General features: G+C 39.6%; 1 protein-coding gene across 1 annotated transcript in view; it reads right to left on the minus strand.

Moving 5' to 3' along the window:
• Positions 1-24,507, minus strand: part of USP10 (ubiquitin specific peptidase 10) — a 50,812-nt gene extending 26,305 nt beyond the window's left edge. Inside the window, exons 1-3 of the mRNA XM_086758265.1 lie at positions 24,385-24,507; positions 3,869-3,937; positions 1,242-1,287 (exon numbers count right to left, since the gene is read on the minus strand). Of these exons, the coding sequence (XP_086614391.1) occupies positions 1,242-1,287; positions 3,869-3,937; positions 24,385-24,405 (136 nt within the window). The 5' untranslated portion in view covers positions 24,406-24,507. The remainder of the gene's footprint in view (positions 1-1,241; positions 1,288-3,868; positions 3,938-24,384) is intronic.
• Between the last annotated feature and the right edge of the window lie 2,262 nt (positions 24,508-26,769).

A 26,769-nucleotide genomic window follows, 5' to 3' on the forward strand; every position in this document is an offset into this window, starting at 1 on the left:
GCGAACATTAAAATCTCAGTCTTATAAAACAGAACTTAAATCCATAGTTAAACAATGCAATGTATGACTGGCCGCCCCTGTCATCAACAACAGACAATTCATACTGTATGGTCCTTTCAACAAACTTTTCAAACTCCTACTTAAAACTTCTCATGGTCCTAAAACTGGTCTTCTACAGAACAAAGCTCCTGAATTTTCAGAAGTGTTGTGTATCTGCTTTCGAATGGAGCCTGCTGTCCTTCTTTATGACCGGCTATCTTATCTACCTTTAAATGCAAGGCCAAAGTCACTAAGTATAATGATTAAATGTTCTTAAACATTAATATGTGCATTCTGGTCCTCTTAAGTACTTTGAAGAACTGTCCTGTCAGACACTTGCATTATTTTGAAGGAGATCTGGATGTCATTTGTATCATTCTCATAAACATCTGGGTATGTCTCAGCTTACTTGCTCTCCCTTAGGTCAGGGAAGAAAAAAAAAAAAAAAAACCACACACACTAGTTCACCTGCTGCTTAAAATACTGTGAAAGTTCAGTTTAAACTATTGAAAGTGATGACTACATGGCAACTCCTACTTAACTGTCAACTTCATGTAACTGTGAAGTAAGGTCAGGTTGTAAGGTGTATGGGTCGTAGCAGAGTAGATGTGTGACTGTTACAGCTTTAGAAGAGGAACTCTGTAATGCATTTTACATCGAGAGTCATACTTTCACCAAATGAAAAAAAGAAAAAAAAAAGGTTTCCAAAAAAGATAGCTGAACCAGACAGAAACAAGAGTCACCAGGAACACTGAACAGAGCACTGCTTGCAGAGCTGTCTTCAGGTTGCAACTGCCAGAAAATACTCATGCTATGGCTCTTACATGAGGGCCAGCTGAACACCACACTACTTACTTCTTCAGTACAAGTTCTCTAGCAGACTTCAGTCCCTCACATTTTTACAGGTACATCCTGCAATACTTCAGCAAGACATTCAAGACTGTGTGGTAGTACAATCAAGGAGGAGTAAGTATGTCCCCCCTAATTAGCTGAACTTCAACACAGTATTTTCAAGTACTCTCACAGATCTCATTCAATAAAGGTGCTTAAAAAAACAACCTGCCAAATATATAGATACATACCTGCTGAACAAGTTCTAAAGATTAAATTTAAAAAGAGATTGTAGTAAATCTAAGGAAGTGTCACAACCTTTAAGTTTTAAAAAAAAATGGATGTTGATTTCTTACCATCATAAAACTTACCTGTGGACTTAATACCACATGAAACTGTTTCATTGTATGGGGGGAGCTGTACAAAAAAGAAATGAAACTTATTTAAAGACAAAGCAACTCTTAACATTTGGTATCAGTTTCATCTGAAACACATGAATCCTTTAAAAATAACATCTTTATTCAGGTTTGACTTTCTCAGAGTATGTCTTGAATTCATGCTTCTGTATTTATCAAATCCCACACTGTAGTTTCAAGTGTTCTTGCAGATTACCACAGTTACTGAAAGATGGAGATTATCTTGGTTACACACCACAGGCTCATCAACTTCTTAAGCAATTCACCTCACTGCATCAGGATCTTCCTTCATCAACAGTAACTCACCACTATTTTAAGATGAGGAACATAGCCTCTTTTTAGACAAAAATTTAAGATAGATCAAATTACCTGTGTGTCGTAGTTTAGTAGTTAAAAAAAAAAAAAAGTAGTCCACCTATTGGGCCCCCACATATCAGGTTAATCTACAGCACCTTTGCAAAGTAGAGATTTATGAGTTGACCTGTTTCTGAGGACCGAGTCATCTCAGTCAACAGGTATCTCATAGAACAGGTATGAAAAACGGCATGTAAAAAGAGACATTGTAGACAACTTTTAGCTTTAACTTTTAGCTTTAGTCCCTTGCCCCAGTCCACCCTTCAGTCTACGTGTAAGGGACTTCAGAAGGACATCAACATCAACGAACGCTGGGACTCCCAGAAGTGGCACTGCCCCCAACAGAATGTATGTCAAACACCACTGCAGTATTATAATCTGTCTTGTCCTTTAATTTCACCCTATTTTTTTCAGACCACTTTTCTCTGAAATATCTGCAGAGTGTAAAACTAATAAGCATAATTTTTATTTCATCATCCAGATAATTAAAACATTGAACTGAATGAGCTCAAGGACAAAATTAAGGAACACTGCTCAACACAGGTTTTTATTTTGGTACCTAACCAGTAAGTGGTACACTTGAGACAGTTATAAAATCAAGAAAGGCTGGTTCAAATGCTGTAGGGTCATGTTTTGTCAACACACCTTATGAGAATAGCTTTATAGAAGTCTGGAAATTACATTTTCACCTTCCATACGTAAGCTTTAAAATAGCTGATGTGGGACACTTAAGGTGACACTGCACAGGATGCAAACGTCACACTGCTGCTACTGTATTTAATGGTGGGAAAACAGCAATATAGTCAGAATAAACACGTATGACCTGAAGATGCATTCTGCATTACTTCCCAACTACCAGAGAAGATACAAAGCTAACCCTAAAGGCAAGTCAAAGCTATGTTTTTCTTTCTAAACTTCCCCTACCCTTAGCTCAGCCCATTCCCTTCAAGCATTTTTATTGTTTAGCGGTATACTATAGTAATTATACTTGGAAAATTAAGTTACAGGAAAGTAAGTTGCATTAACAATGGTTGTCAGATTTGTAAAATGTGACAAAAGGACTTCCCCTTCTAGAGCTGAAGTGTTCATTTCCTTTATATTGAGGGGTGAGGATGGAAGCATGGTTGAAGTGTTTGAATAGAAATGTTTGGAGGAAAACCATGGAAATTTACCTAGAGGAAAATTATTTTGCAAGTGTGGACATTAGTACAATGGCATAACAACTCCTCCCTACAAAGGAAAATGGTTTCTAGAATCATACAGTCATAGAATCATGGAATGGTTTGGGTTGCAAGGGACCTTTAAAGCCCATCCACCCCAACCCCCCTGCAAGGAGCAGGGACACCTCCAACCAGATCAGGTTGCTCAGAGCCTGAGCTGGAACGTTTCCAGGGATGGGGCATCCACCACCTCTCTGGGAAACCTGGGCCAGTGCTCCACCACCCTCATCATAAAAAATGTTTTCCTTATGTCCAGTCTGAATCTACTTCCCTCTATTTTAAAACCATTATTCCTCATCCTATCTTCATCCTTCACCAAAAACTACAGAAAATAAACATCTACAATATTATCAGTAGCATGTTATGAACTCAAACACACCGAGAAAACTGGTTCTACTCTGTGGTTCTCACTGCCACTGTAATTAGTTCATTAGTGATCCATTTATCATTTCTCAGACCTCACGCACAGCCTTCCTTGTAAGATTACTTTTAATGGTTAGCAGTGCTCCACCTGTCAAAAAATATTAAGAAACTCTATGCTTCAAAAGGCTTACAAGATTTAGAAGCCCATCTTTCTTACAACCAAGAACACTGCTGAAAAAGTTCTCCATTTCCACCTCTTAAGGAAAAAAAAAAACAAAAACAAAACAAAACATAAAAAACCCAAACCAAAACAAACAAACAAACAAAAACAAACCAAAAACACAAAAGAAAAGGCAATCAAGGCTGAGATAACAGGGCTGGATAACTCATTTTCAATATCTATCACTACAACAGCTATTCCAGCTCTAAAAGACGAGAAGCAGAAGGTGGAATAATTACTTATTTCTAAAAACTGATTTAACATCCACATACATGGAAAGAAGACTCCTGTTCAATATCTTCAGTTTGTAAATTAGCAAGCTAAGAGAATGATAAAAAAATAATTGTATTGTTATATTTCAAATACACACAAAGAGATACAGCTTTAAAATGTTACTTCTAAAAGCAGTTTGAAGTAGATCTTACCTCTACAGAGCATCGTGGAGTCACAAAGAACTGATTAAATTCATCAGGGCTGAACTCCCCAAAAATATACTAAAAATAAAAGAGAAGAATATCTGTCAAAGAAGGATTTATATTAAATACAATTAATAAATCAAACTTAAGGTAGTAGCATTCAAAATTATCTGTGCTGGGAGCCAGAAACTCACCTGTTTGCATCCCAACTCTCATTTAGTTATCTTCCAAGTCTTTAGCAACGTACTTTAGCCTCTAAAACTGCCTACAATACATTTTCTTTCAAATTCCCATTAGAGGTATCCACAGCACAAACTGCTGCTCATCCCACGACTAGTTTTAAACCAGCATTTAGAATTAAGAGTTGCATCAATAAAAAAAAACCCAGAGACCTACCCTTCACAACAGAAAAACTGAAATTACTTTTCCAGAGTTCTCCTAAATCGATGACCTATGCAAGGTTAATGGTACTACCTGAGTGCACAAGCAGTTTCACTGAACTGAAATCGCCGAGATGTAGAAAAATACACAGTATCCAAATAGTAATCAGTTTTGGTACAGCTGCTCTTATGAATATTGTCACTCTTGTGCCTAAAACTCTGGATAACGAACCTAAGACGAAATGCCTTTTCCCCCACAGCTGTCTTCCTGCACCCTTTTAGATTTTTTTTTCATAGAAATACAGAAGTATCTAACTAAACCATAAAAAACCTCACAGTAAAATGAGAGTTTATATTTAGTTTACAGAAAATGAAACATTCTCAATAAAAAGGCCTGATATGTTGGCATTTCACAGCTTCTATTAGCTTCCACCACCAGCTGTAATTAGCCGAATAGCATCTGAACGTTCAGGACAGCAGAGATATACTGGGACAGAAAGAAGGTGAACAAGGAGTTCAATAAACTGACAAAATAGGCAAAAGGACTGGAAAATACCGCTAATAACATATCCTCGGCATGCGGAAGGACATTCATACTACGAGTCACTAGCCCCAAGTATTATGGCTATGAACAAAAGCAGGTCAGTTTGGTCCAGCACATTACAGCTTACCACTCATCCTCACCTTCAGTGTACTGTAACGGTCATTTCAGGCAAGTCTTTGCTGTGCTCCGCCCTGCCATCAGAACACCAGGGCAGACACCCGCTTTTTCATCAGTGTTTAGTCTTGCTCATGGTAAATCCTGCTCATGCAACTAACTAGACTGAGAGTTGAATCACCAAAAAAAAGTTCCTAAATTTTGAAAAATCACCTCTAGTTATGTGCAGACTGTTGCCACAAACTCTAGATACAGCGATTCAACCACAGTACTTTTTTTTTAGACTTTAAGTGTTTTATTCCAATAAAACTCATGTACTTGCTCTTTGCATGGCTCATGCCCATCTACATTCATAAATTTCAAAGCCTAATTTTAAGCTAAATTCTACAGCAATTACAAAATGCAGGGTTTTTTGGTTTTTGTTTTTACAAAACAAGCTATTTATACGCTTATCACTTTTATGCGCGGGAACAGTTTAACCATTTTAACGCCCTTCAGTGTTTTTAAACAAATATTAATATAATCCGGTTTAGTCGACAAACAATTCTAGCAGTCAAAATAAAATCGAACATCTGTGATGCAAGTGTTTGAAGCACAGCAAAACAGTTAATGCTTTAAAAAAATCTTCACATAGCCAACTGCTAACTACCAACTGAGATACTGCAACACCTAAACAGAACGCCTAAACTGTACTTGAGTGAATGGCTTCACAGTTCTTGGCACAGGGCTTTAAACTTGGCTTATGCTCTCAATATAATCAAGTCATTTTTATTCACTAACATACCAGCTAGAATTTATCATATTCCAAAAACATGTCTAAGAAAAACACTTGCTGAATCACAACTAAATTATGTTTTTAGGACATATTTTTGATGCAGTTATGCAACAAAACAATAATCTCAACTATAGACTATTAAAAGCTACATAAATCCAACTCTAATTCCTCCATATAATAATGCAGTCTTTTAATTTACCAACATTTTTAACTGAGGTTTCACAGCCCTGGTACTTCTTTCTGAGTAAAAGGAAACGCATCTATTTTTAATTAAGGAACACAAGACGAAAGTTAAACAAAGTGACTACTATTACTATCTTAACAGAACTGTTTTGCTATATAATGATGTATCCACATAGGGAAATGTTTTGTCTATGCAACTGCTTCTTCACAATTTAAAACAGGACGTGAAAAATTTACCAACATCTAACTCAAAAACAAACCCTAGTCAGATTACAGCAAAACAAATAAACAACAACAAAAAAACCCCACCCATCCCATTTGGGCTTGAAGAAACCAGAACTTTATTTGATTTTGAGGCTTTATCAACACTTTATACCTATAAACACAAAGTAAATTAGTTAAAAGATCTCTGTATAATGAACTGAGAATACTGTTTCAAAATAAATTTATTAGGCCATATGACTGCTGACATTAAACTTACACAACTTAAATAACCTTCCTGTCCTCCGCCTCTCAAGAAATAGATTTCTGCAAGCTGCACACTCAGCACCGTCTGCTAGCACGACAGAATTTTCTGCCCCTTTTCAGGCACAGCTAGGTGGTGAAGTGAAAAAGAACTGAGATATCACATCACTTGATGAGTAGAATAATTTCTACGAAAAAGGATGCAGGGGGCAGGGATACCATTGCATGTTAAGCAACTTCAAATACAACGCTAGCTGCCAGCCTGCTGCCCATCCATCCTACATCCCAGTGAATCAGTGTGCCTGGCACTATACAAACGATCTCTGTGTAAGATACTTGTTTTAGCTGTGAAACAGCTTCAGAAAGACATTACAGTAGTACTTCCCCTGAACCACTAATTCAGATTTAAAAGTTTTTTTCTGCAACTTAAATGCCTTAGTAGTAAGCATTTTAAAGCAAGAGAGCACTAGGATTTTATAAAAGCAATACACCCTTGCAAGAAAGTCTCATTATCAGCATGAGCTCTCGAGGTCCTAGCTTGTACACTCTAAATTATTCCACGTAATTTCAGCAGCCTCACAGCTAGCTTGTTTTCAAACTGACAAATAAAATCTAGTACTTGGAACAATAAAAACAAGAATTCAATTAAATTATTTACACAATTCCTACATAAACTACTCGCAATCAGCATTGATTCACCCCACACTTTGTAAATAACATTTAAAACACACTGATATAGACTAATGTGTTAGTGTTTTGCCAAAGCTGCTTCAGACTATTGCAATTCCACTTTTCATATTTTCAGGTGTGCATCTGCGTAAGAAATAAACATACCCATTAGGTACATCAAACATTCCTTTAAATGCTAAATTTTAATTTGCCCTACACTGCATCAACCTCTAAACTTATGTGTATGTCACAGTACTTCGAGGTCTCAGTCATGGATAACAGACTGGGACTTCACCACACAGGCTCTAAGAAAAAAAGGGTTTCAGACACAGACTGCTTACGGACAGCCCCAATGCAGACAAGAGGCTGTGATCTGCTGGGAGGAAAGCTGCTTGTCATGCTGACCGTTACTGACATGTCACTGCATCACCAGCCCCTACAACTGTACAGTTACCTGTGCAAAGAATAAGCGCAATCACAACAATGCATATGAACGGAGCTGAATTGGCCCAGTTAGCAACATCTTTACGTACATAGACAGTACATAAACTACGTGCAGCAACACACAGACCCGAAATATTAAAAAATGATCAGCAGTGAAAAAAGCTAAAGCTCAAATTACTGCAAGCTCTACACAAATTTCATTTTCAGGCAAAAAAAAAAAAAAAAAAAAAAATCAAGCTTTCTCCAAGCAAATATATTGTTTAGCATTTAATTATATATTTTTAAAATTAGTTTTTATTTATATCATCAGACAAGAGCATCTGCTTGAAATGCATGCTAAACAGTAGTCAATGGTGTAAGTGGTAACTCACAAGGCAGAGCAAGAATGCCTAGAAGAGAGTCCAGTCTCACACCAACATTGGATTTGGAAGAAAAACTCTAAGAATATTGGGGGAAAAATTTGAAAGTTTCCAATTATAATACTACCCCTAGACTTACTTTTAAAGATACATAATCCCTAAGAGGCTTAATTCAGAGTCAAATCTTATCTCCCTCTCCTTCTCAAACCGTCTCTGCAACCTACATAGAAGCTTTCCGTTCTGGCTTCTGGGAAGGAATCCTCTCTCACTTTCTCGGGACTGTGTATTTAACGCTGCGTTTCTGCTGCTACTTCCCATGTTATTTAACTCTGCAGAGCAATCGTTAACCTTGCATTAAGTGCATTCAAGGATCCCTCAAAATATCTCAGTCTGGCAAGAGTGATTTCTGCCACAGATTAAGAGCAATGTCAAAACAGTATCATATAAATTTCAACAATTTTTCTCTTGCAGCTGTGCAAGAAAAACAGATGGAAAATAATAGTGGTCTCTGGAGGGAGACAGGGGTGTGGGGGTGCAGAGAGGACCAGGCTTTGCGGAATTCTTTGCAGGGTGTCTGGGGAAAACAACCTACCTCTACTACCATTCCATTTTCTCGTCAGTGTTTCCAAACCTCTCCTTTGGAATGGAAAAACAAAACAGTAAACCCAAAGCATACTGATGTACCTATTCCACTTCACAATTCACAACTGCAACCTAATTTGACCGTTTACCAGAGATGTACAATATGTGATTAAATATACCAAAATTAACATGATTTTAAGTAATGCGAGTAAACGTATAGCAAGGTAACAAAATGCCTTTCTTACACCACACTATCAGAAATTGACGTTTTTTTTTCCATCTAGTATCTTCCATATTGAGGTTTAATAACCAATCGCTTTAAAAAGAAAATGATTCACAAGGGTTGGTTTCCAGCTTTTTTTTTTTTATTAATGCTAGTTTCAAGATACACAAGTTCTGAAATTCTGGGAGTTTTCACACATGAATATCTTCCTGCAGATGCTCACATCTATGAGACCAAGTATGAAAATAAAAGTAAACAATGCTTGAATAAACCTTAAAAACAAGACTAGCACTAGGCGGGATGGTACACGATGTACATAAAATCTCTCCTTTCAGATACTGACACTAACCAGCACATAAATTAAAAAGAATAAATGCAAAATTAAATATACTTTGTGCAATTCTAAAATGGTATCTCTTTTCACATTAAGCTGCTGATGGCATGGGTGTTCCAGTTTTTAATTAAATTTTCTAATGTAACTGCTACTTCAGATTTCATTTATTTGCCTTACTTCAGCATAACAAGATTCTGCAATTCAAGTCTGGGGATTGAATTCAAAGTATTTTCATACAGCTTTGAAGAATACAAAAAAAAAAAAAAAAAAGACACCTGAATTGATGAAAATGCTTGAAAGAACCAGATACAACTGTAGTTCTGAACTCCTTCCTGTGTGACAGAAGAGAGGACATCAAAAGACCTGTATCTTTGCTGCCTCCTTGAAGAACTTAAAATTGTGAGATCAGAATATTATACAAATACTTTGCAGATGAGAATTTTTTTAAAGTATATCACATTTACAACATTTTTTTTCTATAATACAAGTTAAGAATATTGAATGAATGAGACTATTTAAGCTGGTACAGCAGAAAGGACTTTCAGTCTGCATTTCCAAAACTCACCAGTGTGCTGCTGTCACTAATATTACTGTGCAGTCTGACATTCTGTAAGGGATCAGATTTCCCTGTGTCAAGTACCTAGCTACCAACACTAGTTCACTAGTTCTCTTTAAAAAAATATTCACGTTAAATACCTCTCAGCAACATCCCAAACCCTCTTGATTGTCAGCTGCTGGTGGTTCCAGTTGCAACAAAACTGGAATCAGTTTCTAAATTAATCTGTATAATATGATTACAATAGCATAACATAATCTGCATTCCAGTGGATTTTAGACTGCTTTGAACAAAACGTTTCATCAATGACACCACCTTTACATCTTCAAGATACTAACTGCATCTAGATTATAACACAAATTACATAAAACCAATTAACCAAACAAATCTATACAAGAAAATTTGTTTTCTACCACACAGGAACAAAAGTGAGAGTGCTTTTATATTTGTACATTAACTCTGATTACCGTAAGTGACCAAGTGCCATCTTAACTACGCAGACAAAAGCAGCAGCAACAGAACTAACTCCAAAAAGGGGGAAAAACATTCTCTGAAGACCCCAAAGGATTAAAATACCTGACCTGCAAGCTCTTCTCAACCACTTAAAAAATGAATACGAATGTTACCCCAGTGGCTGTAATGAAATCTCCACTGGTATTCCAATCTAGCAACACAAACGCTCTCCTGGAGGAATACAATGAGGCGTACGTGTTACACAGCTGCTTGTCCTAGAAAAATGGGTAGAAATAGCACCGCTGACACATCATCATCATCTTGGCATCACCGGTGCTACAAGAAAGCTAGGAAAATGAAGCATCAACTGCTGCTTTCAAGGAGCATTAACTTGGCTTTCATCTAATAACCAATAGCTTCAGATCTCCCAGTCAAATGAGCTTAAGGTGCAAATACTCCCACTTCAACTGTTTTTCCACAAAGGAGTTAAAAATACAGCTTTTACTTAATGGTAGCAAGGAATAATTCAACTGTATACAAGCAGATGGCCTAGCAAGCTAAAACTAATACACAGATAAACTGAAATGATGAAATAGTTTATGCATACCATAAGCTATACAACCTCACTCACCAAGCTACTTCCACAAAACACACCTATTCTTAAAGCTATCAGGATAGGCTAGAGGAGAGGAAGAAAATGAACCATTCAGACAGACATCTGGTTTCTGGCAAAGAAAAAAGGGCACATGCGTATGACTGCACGTGGGCTTTATTAGCAGAGAAAACACTCTTAACATTAGTCATCCCAGCAGCAAATAAGGTATTTCTCCTTTGCCCTTTACTTCTCGTTCATTTTGTCAAGGTTTGCCCACTTTTTTTTCTGGAAAGCGTATGGAAAGACAACCTTCCCTCAGATTCTCCTTCCTTTTGAGCTGAAATCCATCAAGTACACAGATGATTACTTAATTTGATACAATAAGGTTTTCTAACTTCCAAATCCCAAGCAACAACCCATAACCAGGTGCTATGAAGACCGCTGATCATGTATTCACAGCTGTATCACAGCCTAGACAGTAGTATTTTAGGCAAATTCATTTCAGAAAAACTCCTATGCTGATTTATCTTATGGAAAAATAAAGTCTATTTTTATAAATAAAAATGTATGGAAATGAAGTTATACTTTAAGGTGAAGTGGTTACATATTATCACTAGCCTGCAGCTTAAAACTAGAACATTAACAAATCTACATAGCGCCTGGAGAAAGATCAGAGCTAGGTAAATGTAGGTCAACTAAGCCCATGAGTCAGTGCAACTCTGCCTGCCTACCATTTAAGCAATCAAAGGCTCAAAAATATAGTGCATGACTGTACTTTCCCTTTTTTTTTTCCTCTTTTCCAATTCGGGGTTTCTTGGATGCTATTACAGAACTCTTACAGCTGAAGAAAGTTAGGCATTTTTCCATACATTTTACAAGAATTAATCTGAGGGGAATTTATTCCATTATGGAAAAAAAAAGGAGAACGATAATTCTCAAAAGCGCATTTTCTGGCCACAGGGAAAAACAGATCACTGGCTAGTATGAAAGTATAAGCTGGTCAAATTTCAGTTGTGGCCACAGCATTACTGGAAGGGCAGGTTTAATGAACAAATGGCCCCGATAGCCTGATGCTATCATAAAGGCACAATGTGGATCAGAACAGTTTATCCTGAAGATTGTAATTCAAACACTCACAAAGGCAGAGCAGGTTAGAGCAGAGAAGGTTGTATTCTTTTATTATTATTAGTTTTCATCAACCACATAACAGATTTCAGATAAGGGCAACAAACTGAACAACCACCATACAAAAAACTGTGAAAACGCCAGCCAATTTCTTACATCAAACAAATGCTGTTTACGTACTTTCTTCATTCTATTACCAAAAATGAAGTGCTTGTTGGCATTCTTCTATTTCAAGCAAACAGCAACTGCCATGAAGTGTAACCAGCCCAAGGAAGTTCTCTATAAAGTCCTAACTGTAGTTAGCAGGAGGAGAAAAAGGCAGTGGAAGAATAAAAAACAACCCATCACCTTACCCAGACATCATGCATTTATGAGTGCACTGTACCTTCCCCAACTACGGAAAAGACCCTCTTATCTTCTGGTCTCCAAAGGACAACTGTCCCAGAAAAAAAAACCTCTGGTGTTTCACATTTAAAGCTTTCCCCAACTGATATTTTTCTTCCGTTCCAGAAAACAAACAAACAAAAAAGAAAAAGCATGCCCAAAACCAGGCACTTTTATTTTGCAAATAATAATGGTATAGATGTGATCATAAAGCAACAGCCCAGTGACAGGAGGATTGGATCTATATTTTATATACCTTTTAATTATATACCTTTGCATCCTACAAGAGAGCCTCAGATATTCTTGCTAAGAAAATCTCTTCCTTGTACCTTCCACTGGAACCCAAGGTAAGAATATACATCCACATATTATACAAACAAGAATTGCAGTGAAGACCAATCATTTTGGGACTACAACAGGAACAGCTGGAAAGTGCACTCCAGAGAGCAAGAGGGAAGATAACTGAATCATCAGAGCTGATTACATCAAATCTTAGCTCTCCGGAGAGCAAAAGATGGAATTTCTGACACCTTTACACCAGCAGCTCCACCACTACAAGCCCACAGAACATCTTCCAGATTCAGAGAAATAACATTTTCCAATCTATTTTCTTGCAATGTTAAATCAAAATAAAAGCCAAACAAAAAAACTTTCCTATTAAATCCTCCAAGCAGGCAGTCCTTGCAAATATCGAAAGAAAAATAAATACTTCCAAAACATGTAAATAGGCACTTCCTCAGTTTTGAATTCAAGAACAGTGGTTGGTAAAACACCTTTTGCTAAGCCTCTATCTTCACACTCTCAAAGAGTTTGAAAACACCAGCTTCAAGCTGGTTGCTCATAATTGAGCAAACACTTACTTCAAGCTCTGCTTGCACTGAATTAGTTACCAAGTCTAATGAGCAAATTGTTAACTCTTCCTATAATGAAAAAACAAAAGTAATTAAGACCTGGATTATTCTTATTCACTATAGCATGATAAGGTCAGAGGAGAGAGAAGTTGGAACATGAAGTTACTCAAGAACACAGCCAGTTTAACTACTATTTTGTTACAGGTGGGGCAGGCAAAACAATCTCTTACTAATTTTATCTAATACCGCCCAGCACAAAAACCTTGATGTTAGCCATTTTTTAATCCAACAGACTAAAATCATTAGGGCTGCAACCTTTTGTGCCAGGCACCTAGAGCACAACAAACTTCTAAGAACACGGTAGTAAACTCAGTTTTGCATCCGGAGAACACTGCTTTGGCCACATTAAGTAGCAAATTGTCTTTGAACACCTCACAGCAGTCCACCCAAATTCCAGACATGGCGTCTAAATCAGCATTTTTCTGAGGTTTACAAAATCTTTATTTAGCAGGTATTTTAGCATCTAAGAATTTGAAGGACTGTTTTCAATGAGCTTCTCTCCATTCCTCCAGGTGGAAGAACAGCACATGCACTGTCTTTTCTACCATCTACATAGTTCATAGTATTGAGGAGCCAGTACATTCCTACCTCGGCAAAGCAGGATGTCCCGGGCTACCGGAACAAAGACAGGCTTTCCCTGTAACGCTTCCAGCTAGCAAGCTTCAGAGGTGCTTGGCAGTGCCCTGGCAGAGGAAAGCCTTTCTTCTTCTGGGCTTACTATACCTGCATTTACATCATAGGCAACTTTTATCCACCAAGTCTGTGATTTAAAAACATAAAACTAATACATCTAGACTTGGATAAGGTTATAAAGAAGGAAAAAGAAAGATCTCTGGGAAGAAAAAGTGCAACAAGACTCTGAGTTATAAGAAATTAAACAAGTTTGACTATAAGCACATTTTTAAGTGGTTCAAGAAGGAGATTACAATTGGCTTCATGAGGTCAAAGATAAGGAACAAGAGTTTGATGAAGAGATAACACAGGTTTTAAAGTTACTGGTGGAGACTGCACAGGAAAAATAGTAAATTGAATTATCTGATCTGTGCCTGCCAGACCACTCAACTTCTGCTGTTAGTTACAAGGCTCATCAATTCGGTTACAGCAGTACGTATCTCAGCCCCTTTAATAACAGTCCCCCGCTTGTGAATTGCTCCACGTGCTTGAATAGCAGACACCCTGACCATGCAGGTAAAGGTGCTACCTTGCACACAGAGCACGTGAGATTCAGGATGACACCCTATTATTTAAGATAAGGAAATTGCACTAAAAATTATGCTTCCAAAATCAAGTAACCCAAAGCAAAGCTGCATAAAAATCAGGACTGTTTGTATCTTCATTTGATTCTCACTAGTTTGTGTACATTTGATATTTTCTCTGCTTATTTCCACTACTCGCATCTTCACAGAGGCCTAATACCTCACAGGATCAATACAGACTCTTCCCAGGGGACAACTCCACCCTGAGCAGTAAGGAGACTGCTGTTCCAGTTTGTCAGATAAGCTGAAAAATACTCTGGAAGATAAAGAAAAGTAGGGAAAGAGTGGATAGCCTCTGAATAACTGTAGTCAAATGTTTAGAAAACTAAAATCTATTCCTAACAGCACCACGGCTAGACATGTCACCCACACAATGCTCTTCACAAGCAACTACTGAGGGCAGGATTTAAGATGGCTAAGATTAGGGGAGGTAAAAATTAGCTATCTGGACTCCATCCTGACAAGGAATACAGATTAGCACCTTCAGAAGCAGTTTTGCCCACCTACCCAGGACTGATACACCTCTTCTAAAGGCCTAGCTTCACATCTCAACCCTAAATTTTCAAAGTGCTGCATGCTTAGAATTATAGTTGAGTGAGATTTAACTAGAAAGTTTAGTATTAATCTAAATGTGGTGCAAAGTCCTATCAAAACCACATCAGCCACAAGAATTAAAAAAGACAGTGTAAAAACTAACGATACCCCGTAAGAGAAAACACTAGCTGATCATGAAAAACAAGCGCCAACTGCTCCACTCACCAAGGCCACACGGTTTTTACCCTCCCCTTCCTCTTGCTGGATTCACAATCCTACCTCTTCCCCCGTGCCAGTTCTGGCACACGCTGAACTGATTAGCGAGATGAATATACACAAACAGAGAAAACGATCCAGATTTTTTTTTTTTTTTTTTGCACTGAGGGAAGGAAGGTTTAGAGAAGGTGAGGAGTCAGCGTAAAGCAAAAGATTCAAGTGGCCAGGAACAAGGAAGAATGAGACTTTCCCCTTTGCAAGTTGTGACCTGCCAAAAATGGGTTATAATTTCACGGAGAAATAGTGAAAAATAAACCAGAGAACCTGTGAAAAACACAGTGATTGGTAAATGACTCAAGGGGATTACAGAAACGAAACACAACTACCACCATGTAATAAAGTCTCCTATATTTTAAGCTCTGTAACTGCTGAAGTTTGAGAGTAATTCTACAGAGGTTCTTATTCTATTTTCTCTCTGCAGGAACTCAAGTCCTTTCCACAACTTCACCATGTGACACGTGTGCTCTATGTCTCCCTGGCAGACAGAAAGCGAGGACACCATCTATTGTTTTGAATCTCAGTATATACGCAGCCATCCATCTCCTCTACCAGCCTCACGCGTGACCAGTGGCAGGTGGAAACCTGAGAAGATCTGGGCACTGCCCATGACTGCAACTTTGTATGTTGAAGTGGCATGCAAGTTAAAATGAAAACTGGGACACCTCCTCCTGAGATAGTTCTAGAGCTTAAGTATCTGCAACACAACTTTATATAGATGGAAGACAGCTGTTAAAATGAATGCACAGATTCATATACTGCTGCAAGTAAAACACAAACAGTAAGCATATTAAACACTCATTAAAAGCAGCATTAAAAACTGGGTAGAAATTAGCACCTTCAGTATGCTATATAGCAGTAGATTCACTGTATGATAATAATTAATAATTAATTTAATAACTTTTTTTTTTAGGTAGCTCATTTCAAAAGAATAACAGTGACAGTGGTGCAACTTTATGTCTTTCCTTATAAAAGATCTTCTGTTGGCATTCAGATTTCTTCTGCACATATGAGTGAACAGAATGCAAAACAGGGCACTCAAGATACCTCCCAAAACATTTACAACGCTGAAGATACTGAAATTCTCTTGCCAGCGCTAGGACAGAGGCAGAAGCAGCTGCTGTCTGCAGTGTCCCTGCTCACACCTCTCATCTCCATGAGCACATCTGCAACGCCAGCACCTTCCATCCTCACCCTCATCCACCTACAGTAGAAAGGAGTGAGAGCATTTTTGGGGACTCCACATCAATACTAGCAAATTGCCCTCTAATCCACAATGCTGACAAGGCTGAGCAACAACGATGAAAACACACCCGCGTATTTCAGCCTGCACACCGTGAATGTATAATACTTTCCACTTTCAAACGCCACTAGCTTAGGCAGCTTTTGAAAGAACATGATTCTCATGAGGCTGCGCACTGCCTCCTTTGGTCCCAAATCCAATTAAAAAAATCTTGCAAGTCATAAAAACATTTGGTAAACATGATCAGTCACTCACACAATTGCTCAAAATGGCTCTCTTGCAAAAAATACAGAAAATAAAAACTGAACTAAGTTTCAAGTTAGTGATGTCTGTATGCCATTATCAAGTATTGCAACCTCTGGCTACACAGTAAACACACTGGATGTGTTGTACACTCATACTTAGAGCTGACCTTCAAAGATAATATAAGAAGCAGTTGTTTGCTAATTACAAGCACTTCTTTCTTAAAAGCTGTCATAAAAAAATAAATTTGAAGCACAAACACTCCTACAAAATTTGGTATGCAAACCAAACTGCTATAAAATACCTTAGCTCTTAGCTAAGCCCTAAGATTTCTGGCTACAAAAAACTGTAAAGAATTCAGACTAACCATAAAGTCATAATATCACGACAATATTGTACATGCACATGATCTGTAGCTCAGCCCACAATCGAGCACTGCTTCTAGGAAAGAAGGATCCCTGTAGTCCACTGCAACTTCTGCCCATGGTACCCACCATTACTAGCAGCAGCACAAAACAAAGGAAAAAAATGAGCACAACCGCCCTAACGCATCATTCTGGGGTGATCGCTGATAAGAACTCAGGGAAATCTCTGTTTTAAGGATGCAATTACACCAAAGTAGAAAACAATAACGGCCTTTATGTGACAATCATTAGTACAAAGTGTAATACACGCCCATTGCCCTTATCCTCCCCAATTTAGGAAACTGAGTCTTTGGAAACATCTGAAATACCACACGCTGGTACCTAGTACAGCTGTTTTGACTCGCAGCAACAAGAGTTACCATCACAGTTCAGTGTTGTGTTTGAACAAAGGTGAAGTTCAAAAGACTGAGAATGCAAACCTGTTGACAAGAGCAAACTCCACACCTTTATTTCTTCTACTCTGAAGGCTGACTACTCCTCTTTCACACTTTCATGATTCTGTTGCACTTAAATTTTCTGTCACTGGCAATGCCAGGATGATAATTTTATGTATCTCATTCTTGCCTGCTATGGAAGTGTACTAAGAGCATAAACGCTTTTTTGTTGTCTCAAGTTTTGTTAGAGAGCTTTCACCATCTATGATTCCTGGAAGCTTAAACTTCTTGTTAAGGGGCAATAGCCTACGGTCACAGCGGTTAGCTGAGAAGAAGAAAATGAGTATCGGGAATTGCCTAAATAAGTTGTCTTTGACTTTTTTCCAACTTTATATCAATTAACTACAGTGCTCGACAGAAATTTTAAAACACTGGCAGCTTTGGTTTTGTATCCCAAAGGCAGCAGAGGAACAGAAGGTGACGTTTTCCACGCTTTAAGAACATTACAGCACTATTTCTTACTTTCTTTGCTAACAGCTAGCTACTATTAGAGACCATATGATTTAATGGATAGACTGAAGTAGACTGGAACTCAAGAGAACTCAATTCTTCCTGCAATTCAGCTCTAACTTGTGCTGACAATAACTACTTCTCTCTCTCTGCTTTATTTCCCTCTCCTTTTATCACACCTACTCATATTTAAAATGACAAGATCATCTCATATTATGTACCAGTATAGAATAATTTTTAATATCATTCTCTCCTATGTAGCATAGTCCAAAAACATTATTTGAATGCAATGTATCTAACTGCCTGTTGCTACCATTCAACCAAGCAACTGAACTACTTCTGTTTCCCTCTCTATCCACCCTAATGGTTGCAGGAAGCATCAAAGATTATTACCAATATCTTGCCTCTATCTTCCCTTTTTTCCTGTCAGAGTAATGTCTTTAACTCCCACCTTGTAGAGAAGGTTAGCTTTGAATTCATTTCCCTCTTTAAAACTTACACTCAGCCTGCTCAAACGAGAGTCATGTCCGACAGGAACTCTGCTTTACCAGACACCCGGGAGCAAGGATATTTGTGGTTTGATACCATGTACAGCATGCAAAGTCTTGATACATTCACTGAACGACAATCAGTACATCTAAAGTCACTCCTGTCATCTGATACCTGATAATCCTACCTGTATTCTAGGACTTTTCTATGCTAATAACAGGTGATCTTCAAACAAATTAAAACACGTATATTCTTGCAATACAGGCTAAAGAGCAAATTATATCCATGCTCCTGCTGAGATACGTATGTGCATTCGGCAAAGCTGTTAAGTACTCACAAAAATAAGAACAGTACCTTGACATTGCAAGAATTATTGCTGGTAACATGTTGCTACACTACCTACAAAGGAATCCCACTCTAACAAGACAAACCGTTTTCACGACAAAAGCCTTCACTTCTTTGCATGAATGATATACAACTTCCGTATTTTAAGTTACACTGGTAAACCCATCACCAGCCTGCAGCATTCATGGGGAAAAATGAGGCAGGAAACTTGTGAATCACTGTCGCAGGCTCTAAATGTTGTATGAAAAAACCAGCCTGCTGCACTGAGGGAATACAGCACTGCTATTTCTGCTAGCATGCTTAGCTTAGTTCAAACAAAACAAAAAGAGAGAAGCCTTTCATACACAGAATTCTTTGAAGAAAACTTTCTTACATGTTTTTTTTTTTAAATGCATCTTTTCATACAACCTTTAGAGGTATGTTGTTCTTCAGTTTCTTACAGACAGGGCATTCTTCTCTTCCACCTCAAAGCTGAACCGCAATTGGGGGTTTACTTTGTTTAAAAAGTAAAAAAGATACAGAACCCTTAAGTGATTTTGCAGTTTGTGTTAACATTACATTCAATGGAAGCTGATCCATATCCCTTTCTTTTCTACTAGAATTTCAATGCAAGTAACATACAACACTTCTTTTAAAACTTCCATACAATACAGCAGCAGCAAAATTCCCCAAAATACTCTTGCATCTACTCTTGCAAAATTCCCAAAAATACTCTTTCATCTATTCTATGATTCCGAGTCTCTGATTCTATATTTCTTTCAGTTTGTATGGCACTAATATTTGTCACTATCACAGGATCTCAAGAAGGTCTTTCTTCATTTTACATAAAACACATGCTTTCCCATAAGGTGTATGATTTAAATAAGTCTTACACAAACACTTTTTTAGGACTACCTTCTGCCTAACTACAGGTGAAGAAAAAACAGACCTTGTAGCATGCACCAAAAATTGATAAATCTTATGCTGTCAAACAAGGAGGAAAAGTTCTTACATCTATTTAAAGTATCAAGAACATCTGCAATTAAATTAGGTATTAGAGAGTCAAATACAAAATGAAAGAGACTAATGTACTTCAAAGTTTTACTCTATTAGAGTGTTAATGAATACATTAACATGAGCGCTAATCTACCAAAATCCTTTAAAGTGTTTTAAAAATAATCAACATAACACCATTACTGGAAATACTTAAAACACACAGTTTTAAACGCAGACATTACATTTTCATAAAATAAAAATAGGGGTTTGAATCCCTATTTTCATCAGACTACTCATTATAGAGTGTTCGTGTACACACACACACACGCAAGTACACACACACACTTTTTTCTACCATGAAGCATAACTCTTTGTTCTGTAATCCCTAGTTGTATGTTTAATGATCACACATAAAACACTTCCACCAAAAAGAAAAACCGCAGTTCTAGCATGTTTAATTCTTTGGAAATGAACATCTACATTGCTGAAATGGCATTAGAGTGACAAATGACCATAATCCAATGGCCCAAGGCCAGCAACTTCTATTGCAACAGATTCGGCCGTTTTGTACGACACAGCATGTTGCACGTGTATCACTAAACAGAAATCAGCCTGCTCAGTTTACCTATAAACAAAACTCCACTTAACTTCACAAGCACTTTAAAAGCAACAGGAATGGAAGTAGTAGTGTGTCTAAGCAACTGCCTACAAATACTAGACTTATTAAGAAGTACTAAATGGCTGGATCCATTCTAAAAAGTCTCAGAATTAGTTCTATAGTCTGGAATGTACAAAATAAATAACAGTGATTCACAAAAACTGTGGGGTTTATTCCATTATTTGCATGCTGCCATATAGTTCCAAATTTAAGTTGTTAGTTTTCCTAGACTTCCTTTTTTTTTTTTAAGTTAATCAGCCCACGTTCACCCACTGTACTCTGCGTGGACTCACCATTCACATTTTAGAAAGACAAATGATACCTTCTTGCTACCTAAACTCACAGCTTCAGCTGCAGCCTGAATTCCTGAGACCACAGAAGCCTAGAACAACTACCTACTGCATCGGCAAAAGCTCTAGCAAAGGAACCAACCCGGCCCCTTCTGAGCAATGAAAGTGGGACTCAAAAGGGGAAAAAAAAAAAAAAAGACGAGTCAAATCCAGCTTCTTCACCCCTTTAAAACACAGAACAGGAGCTGAGCAGGACAGGGGAGAAGCAGCAGCTACAGCAAGATGATGCACTCAAGCACGTCTCTGCAAACCCACCCATTGGCAGTGCTTGCCCAGTCACTTTTCATTTTGTTTTCAGGGTGACCCCCATAGTTTTCAGCATATTTCAGGAACCTGGCAGACAGAACCTAGGTTACCCCCTCTCCAGACCATTTATTTCTGCCTGTAAAGACAATGTACCATAGACACATCTGCACCGACAACCAACCATAAGAAATTCATCCAGCTGCATAACAACCTTTTTTTAAAGATTATTTTTTAGACAGATCAATTTCCTAATCAAGGTCACCCACAAACATCAGGCAATACTCTGCCAAGACAGCACAGAACAAATTCCTACAGACTGCTGCTTTCCCCCCTGTCAGAGACAGCACTGTCTGTCTGAAGGGAACACCAAACTACACCCTGCCAGGGAGCAACACTCCAAGCCAGCCATAAACGAGGTAGTTTGCAGTGCAGTATTTCAGGGAGTCGGATTGCATGCCACGTTCTGAGTTCCAGTTATTCTGGTTGCCAGGCCAGACACAGGCTTGGGCGAGGATGAGCAGCTTATGAGCTTGTTCAGCTTTTTCTGAACACAAACTCTACTGGTTTTTACTTCAGCTGGGTTTTGGGGCAATACAGTACATCTGAAATGGCACCGAGTTAATTTGACACCACAGCAATGGCGAAAGAACAAAACAAGCATAAATGATTCATTCTGCTACGGTATCCTTTCTTCTGCTTAACTTGTTGTCACAAGACCTAAAAACGATGTGTTTGTATTGATTCTTTCTATGGAAAACAATAGGAAAAGTGGCTAAACCAACTGTTTATACAGCTCCTAAAGAGTATTACTCTTTCCAAAGCCGGAAATAGTTTTTAAAATTTGTCTTTTTTTGAAGAAGATTTTTAGATGACCTGGATGACTAATGGTTTAAACTATACCCAGTGCTAAATCAGCTCAGCATCTGTAATGTCATACAAAACCTGTAGTGATACAACAGGTTTACTTCCAGCTCACCTTGATTAAAAAAAAAAAGCCTTACAGATTTGGAATATATTCAGAACACGCCCAGAAAACTGACAGCAACATTTAGATATCTCATTAAATGATTATGAAATAATGATATGGAATACAAAGGTACCAACGAGTAGCAATATCTGACCTGTGTTACCATACACTCCTGTGCTGCCTGGCTAGCTGGCCATCCAAAATTATCCCCCTTTGAAAACATACGATATGGTCGCGTTTCACGATTCAATTGCTAGAACGTGCAATCTGACTGATGAAATAATTCTGCCCAATACGACATAAATACATTAATTGACAGAAATCTGACTACATGTTTTAGCTATTAGAAAAGCATGATTTTCTTGAAGACTCTTCCCCCCCCCCCCCGTGTGACCAAAAAAGGTCTCAATTACGGTACACTCAAATTACACTCACAGGGAAAAACCAAGCACTCTTGCCTAGGACTCCGCATTATGATACAAACATAATCACCAAATAATGTTATTTAGTCTTCTACTCAGAAACTTTTATCAAAACTCTCTAATTTTTCTACTGATCTGCAACACTATCATCCTAAAATAAAAAGGAAACACCTACATGTAAAACAGCATCGCTGAACTTCTCTTCAGGTTCTCCAGCCAAAAAAGGCCAAAATATTGTCACCTTACTCCAGCACTACAGCACTGCATTGCTCTAGAATATCTACTCACAGAAATCCCAGACAGTATTTAAATAAACTGTTTACATCAGGGAAAAAAAAAAACCCAAAATAGGCTGCGTTTAGTAACAAGAACAGATTATTAGCTGAAAGATATCTTACAAACTCGCTTCTGAACTATATATAAATTCAAGCAGCAACTCTCAAGAGACCTAAATATCTACCTTTACCTAGAGAGGGGGCCAATTTAAAATAGTGTCTGAGTTACTACTAAAGATGAATTTACAGCCTAGTTTTATTTACAGTTCTGCAGTGTTTCCCCACAAACCAAATCATCAGCTGAACTCTTTTTTTTTGTTGTTGTCTCAAGGTACATCAACTTAATTATGTACAAACACAAAAATGTCCTTCATTCTTCTCAATCAAGAAAAAAAAACCTGCAATGTAAAACCCAGCCTTAACAAATGGACCACATCCACTGCTGTCTAGTACTGAGCAGAGGAGAAAGGAGTGAGTAGAACAGCTTCTGAGTTGGACACTGAACGCTTTTGATGCATGTGCCATTCATTCATTAACGCAGTAAAAACATCCTCCACTTCAAAAGAAAAGTTGAAGGATACAAAATTTTAAAACAGCTTTAAATTTTAAACAAATTCCAGAAACTGAAACTGCCCTCAAAACACCCACATTAATAAAGTCAGGTCCCTCTTTCTCTCAGACATATATAAATCAAGCTGGACACAAAATTTCATTATAGTTTCCACCGATTACAAACTTTTCTTTATGGAAAAATCATCGGTAGTGCCGTTAGTACACAACGTTACTACACGTGTTCATTAATCGCCCTTCAGAGAAAAAAGAAAAAGAAACAGAATTCAGAATAAAGCATCACCTTGTTTGAAACATGTAAATTTTATGAACGGTATTTTTCACCTCAAAATACACAATTTCTTAACAAAATTATCTGTAACACGACCAAAGTTTTCTAAACTTTATTATTTGCTAAAACCAAAGTTGTAGGAAGTCTTGCAAATAAACACCTCAGTGCACCGCACGCATTGCCTGACATTTTTGCTTTAAATTTTTTGGGACAAAAACCTTACAGGAAAAAATAGTGAAGTTAACTCATTCAAAAATTTCCTCTAAGCACATATTAGATTAGATAAAAAACCGAGCTTTTAAGTTCCAGTGAAAAAAACTACCACGATTGCAGTTTTTTTTTTTTTTTTTTTTCTTCACTCTGTGCACAGATCTGGCTGGTTTAGTTAGTGGGAGACAGGGAAACTGCACACGCATCCCCATGCACAGTAATCTTGCAACACTCAGCCCTTTGCACCCCAAAGCACTGGAGTGGTTGGCGAGGGGGGGGGGGCCTAGTTTACAAATCTCTTTATTCTCGAATCATTATAGAATGACTTCTGTCTCTCCCTCCCTCCAATTAAAAAAAAAAAAAAAAAAAAAAAAAAAGCCCAAGATGCCGAGTCTCTTCCAACCATCCCCTCTTTGCCACGGCTCAGACAGGGGCACGGCACCGACTTCGCCCCGCAAAGGCCGCCCGCAGGCCTCCTCCTCCCCTCCGCTCCTTCCCCCTCGCCAAGGCGCGGTGACACCGGCGCGGCGAGGGGGCGAGCCCCAGCACGCCGGGCCCCTCCGCGGGGCAGGGCCGCGGCCGGGAGCGCGGGTAGGCCGCCGTCCCGGCCGGCAGCGAGGCCTCTCCACCGCCCTGAGGAGATTCAATGAAGCTGCAGAATCACCCTGGGCCTAGTCCCGGCCACCACGCTCCCCCCCTCGGCGAGCCGCGCCGCGGGGCCCGGCCGCCCCTCGGAGCCCCGTCAGAAGGCGCCCGCAGCACCCCGGACCGACAGCGCAGAGCCGGCCAGTACCTGGGCGCTGTTCACAGCCATGGCGCCCCGCGTCCCTGGGGAGCTCGGCGTCTCCCGGCCGCCTCACGCTGCTGCCCCCGCCGCCGCCATCTTCTCTCTCGCACACACCAGCCGGGCGGGCAGGCGCCGCGCACTGCGCCTGCGCACAAGGCCGCCGGGGAGGGGCGGGGCGGGGCGGGAGTGCCTCTGCGCCTGCGTGCGGGCCGGGCGGCGGCGGCGGGCGGTGGCGGCGCAGGCGCGGCGGCGGCCGAGCAGGGGGCGGGGCGGGCCCGAGGAAGGGGCCGGGCGGCGGGGAGCGGCGGGCGCTGCGGGGCCGCTTCCCTCGGAGGGGAGCGGGGCGGCCCGAGGCGCGAAGGAGGGCCGGGCTGTTAAAAAAAGCTTGCTTTCAGCCCCCGGGCATCGCCCGGCGCGGGGGAGTTGCCGTGAGACGGGGCCGCCGCCTCCAGAGGCACTGGAGGGAGCTGGGTCCCGCGCTGGGCAGCGGCAGCCGTGGAACCCTTGGCCCAGCTGAGTAACGGGGGGCGAGGGGGCACGGCCAGCCCTGTGCTGCTGGAGTAAGGCAGTACCTTAGTGCAGCAGAAACGCAGCTAAAAAAAAAAATAAAAAAATTTTAAAAAAGCGTGCAAGCAGCCAGGCTGCTCCTAAAGGGATTCATCCTGGGTTCACGTCAGAAGTCTGGAAAAGGCCGCGTGCCAAGGGTTGCTCTGGCAGGTGAGAGGCAGGCTGCGTGCCCGTGAGCTGGCAGAGCGAAGCTGTCCCGAGTAACGAGAGTGGGAATGGGTTCAGCGTTTGTATCTGGAAGAAAAAAAAAAAATTGACTGAGCCAATCTCATGATTTTGAGAGGACTGAGTCATAACTGAAGAGTGAAACCCCCAGGCAAGAATCCATTAAATTAATCGCTAATTTACTCCACTTTTTTTTCCTTAACAAACTACCAAATCCTGCAAAAGTCTACTTCAGTTGGGAAGTAAGCATTAGAGAAAGCTTAATATTACTGTGAAAGTTGCAGAGAAGAAAAGGAAACAAAGAACTTCATGTCTTTGGCTGCTCAGTGAGGATGTTCACCGACAGTGGAAAGACGATTCATCCACCTCTCAACCGTAAGGATGTTTCCCTCCTGTTCTATGAAGTGCAACACTTACTGTGTGCTCATGACAGTAAATGATTTTCTATATCAGCTTCTGTCCTCCTAGTCGACACACCCTGCTGCCGCTCCCTTTCTTTTGTTTCTGGCAAGCGTTGCTCTTCTGTCCTAAGGCAGAGAACTAGCAGTGAAAAAGGCTATTTAATATTAAAAGAGAGAAACAAAAAAGGGAGACAAATCTATAGGCTTTTTGCATACAGCACTTCAAACATCTGAAACCCCCTCTCCCCTCCGGACTCTGATTTACAAGGTAAATAATGGAGTGAAAACCCGTACTTAGCTGGGTTGGTTGAAGGCAAAATTCCCTTCTGCCCACAAAACTGCCTAAGTAAAGGGACTGCGTTTGCTGCAAAGGCTGCCCCTTCAAATGGCTGAAAATACAAATGAGCACAGTTGCCTCCTGCCTCAAAACCAGTTAATTCAAATACCAATACTGTTAGAAGCAGTTCCTGAGGGTAAAAACTGGCGCGGGCAGAAAGGATGTCACTGTCTTACAGTTCAGCAATGTTTAAAAGACCTTCAGTTGCACTAACGCAAACCTGACTTCAAACTCCGTGTTCCTAAATTTGCTGAAAATTTGTAACAAATACATTTGATGTGTCAATGTAAGGAACGTAAGCACAGACTAGTGCAAGTTAACCTGAAACAAACCTGAGGTTTGAACAGGCCTTCAGTAAATCACGTGGATGCTTGACTCAATACGTTCGGTGTTTCACTTACCTACGCAGTCCTTTTTACTGAATTATTGTGACTTATTCATGCTCATCTGAAATACGAGCCTTCTCTCTTCTCATGCAATCGTCTATTTTAGGGCTGCAGTCTCAAAAGAACCTACAAGCCTCTATCTCACCTTCCTTTCACGTTGTCACCAAACCTATCATGATAAAAACAAAGGTACATTTTTTTCCCAAAGCTACTCTGAGTTCCAGAAACAGCCTATGTGATGCTAAAAAAAATGCATGTGGTATCAACAAACCCGCTGCTGGGCTGTGTCTCTTACTTAGCGGAGTTACCAGAAGGGAGAAGGAAACCGTAGGAGCTGGAGGTTGTCTATGCTCTGACCCACCCAGCGCAGTGACAGGACACCTCCGTCTCGATGGGGATGCATCTGCCCTCACCTGGTCCGTAAGGCAGTCAGTTCATGAAGGCATAATTAGCTTCTCACTCATTATTACATTCATGAGAAGAGAACTGAAATGTCATGAGAAACTGAAACAAAATAATATATAAAGTTTGTCAT

This window comes from Chlamydotis macqueenii, chromosome 13 (assembly GCF_036417535.1).
Source record: "Chlamydotis macqueenii isolate bChlMac1 chromosome 13, bChlMac1.mat, whole genome shotgun sequence".
Taxonomy (NCBI): Eukaryota; Metazoa; Chordata; class Aves; order Otidiformes; family Otididae; genus Chlamydotis; species Chlamydotis macqueenii.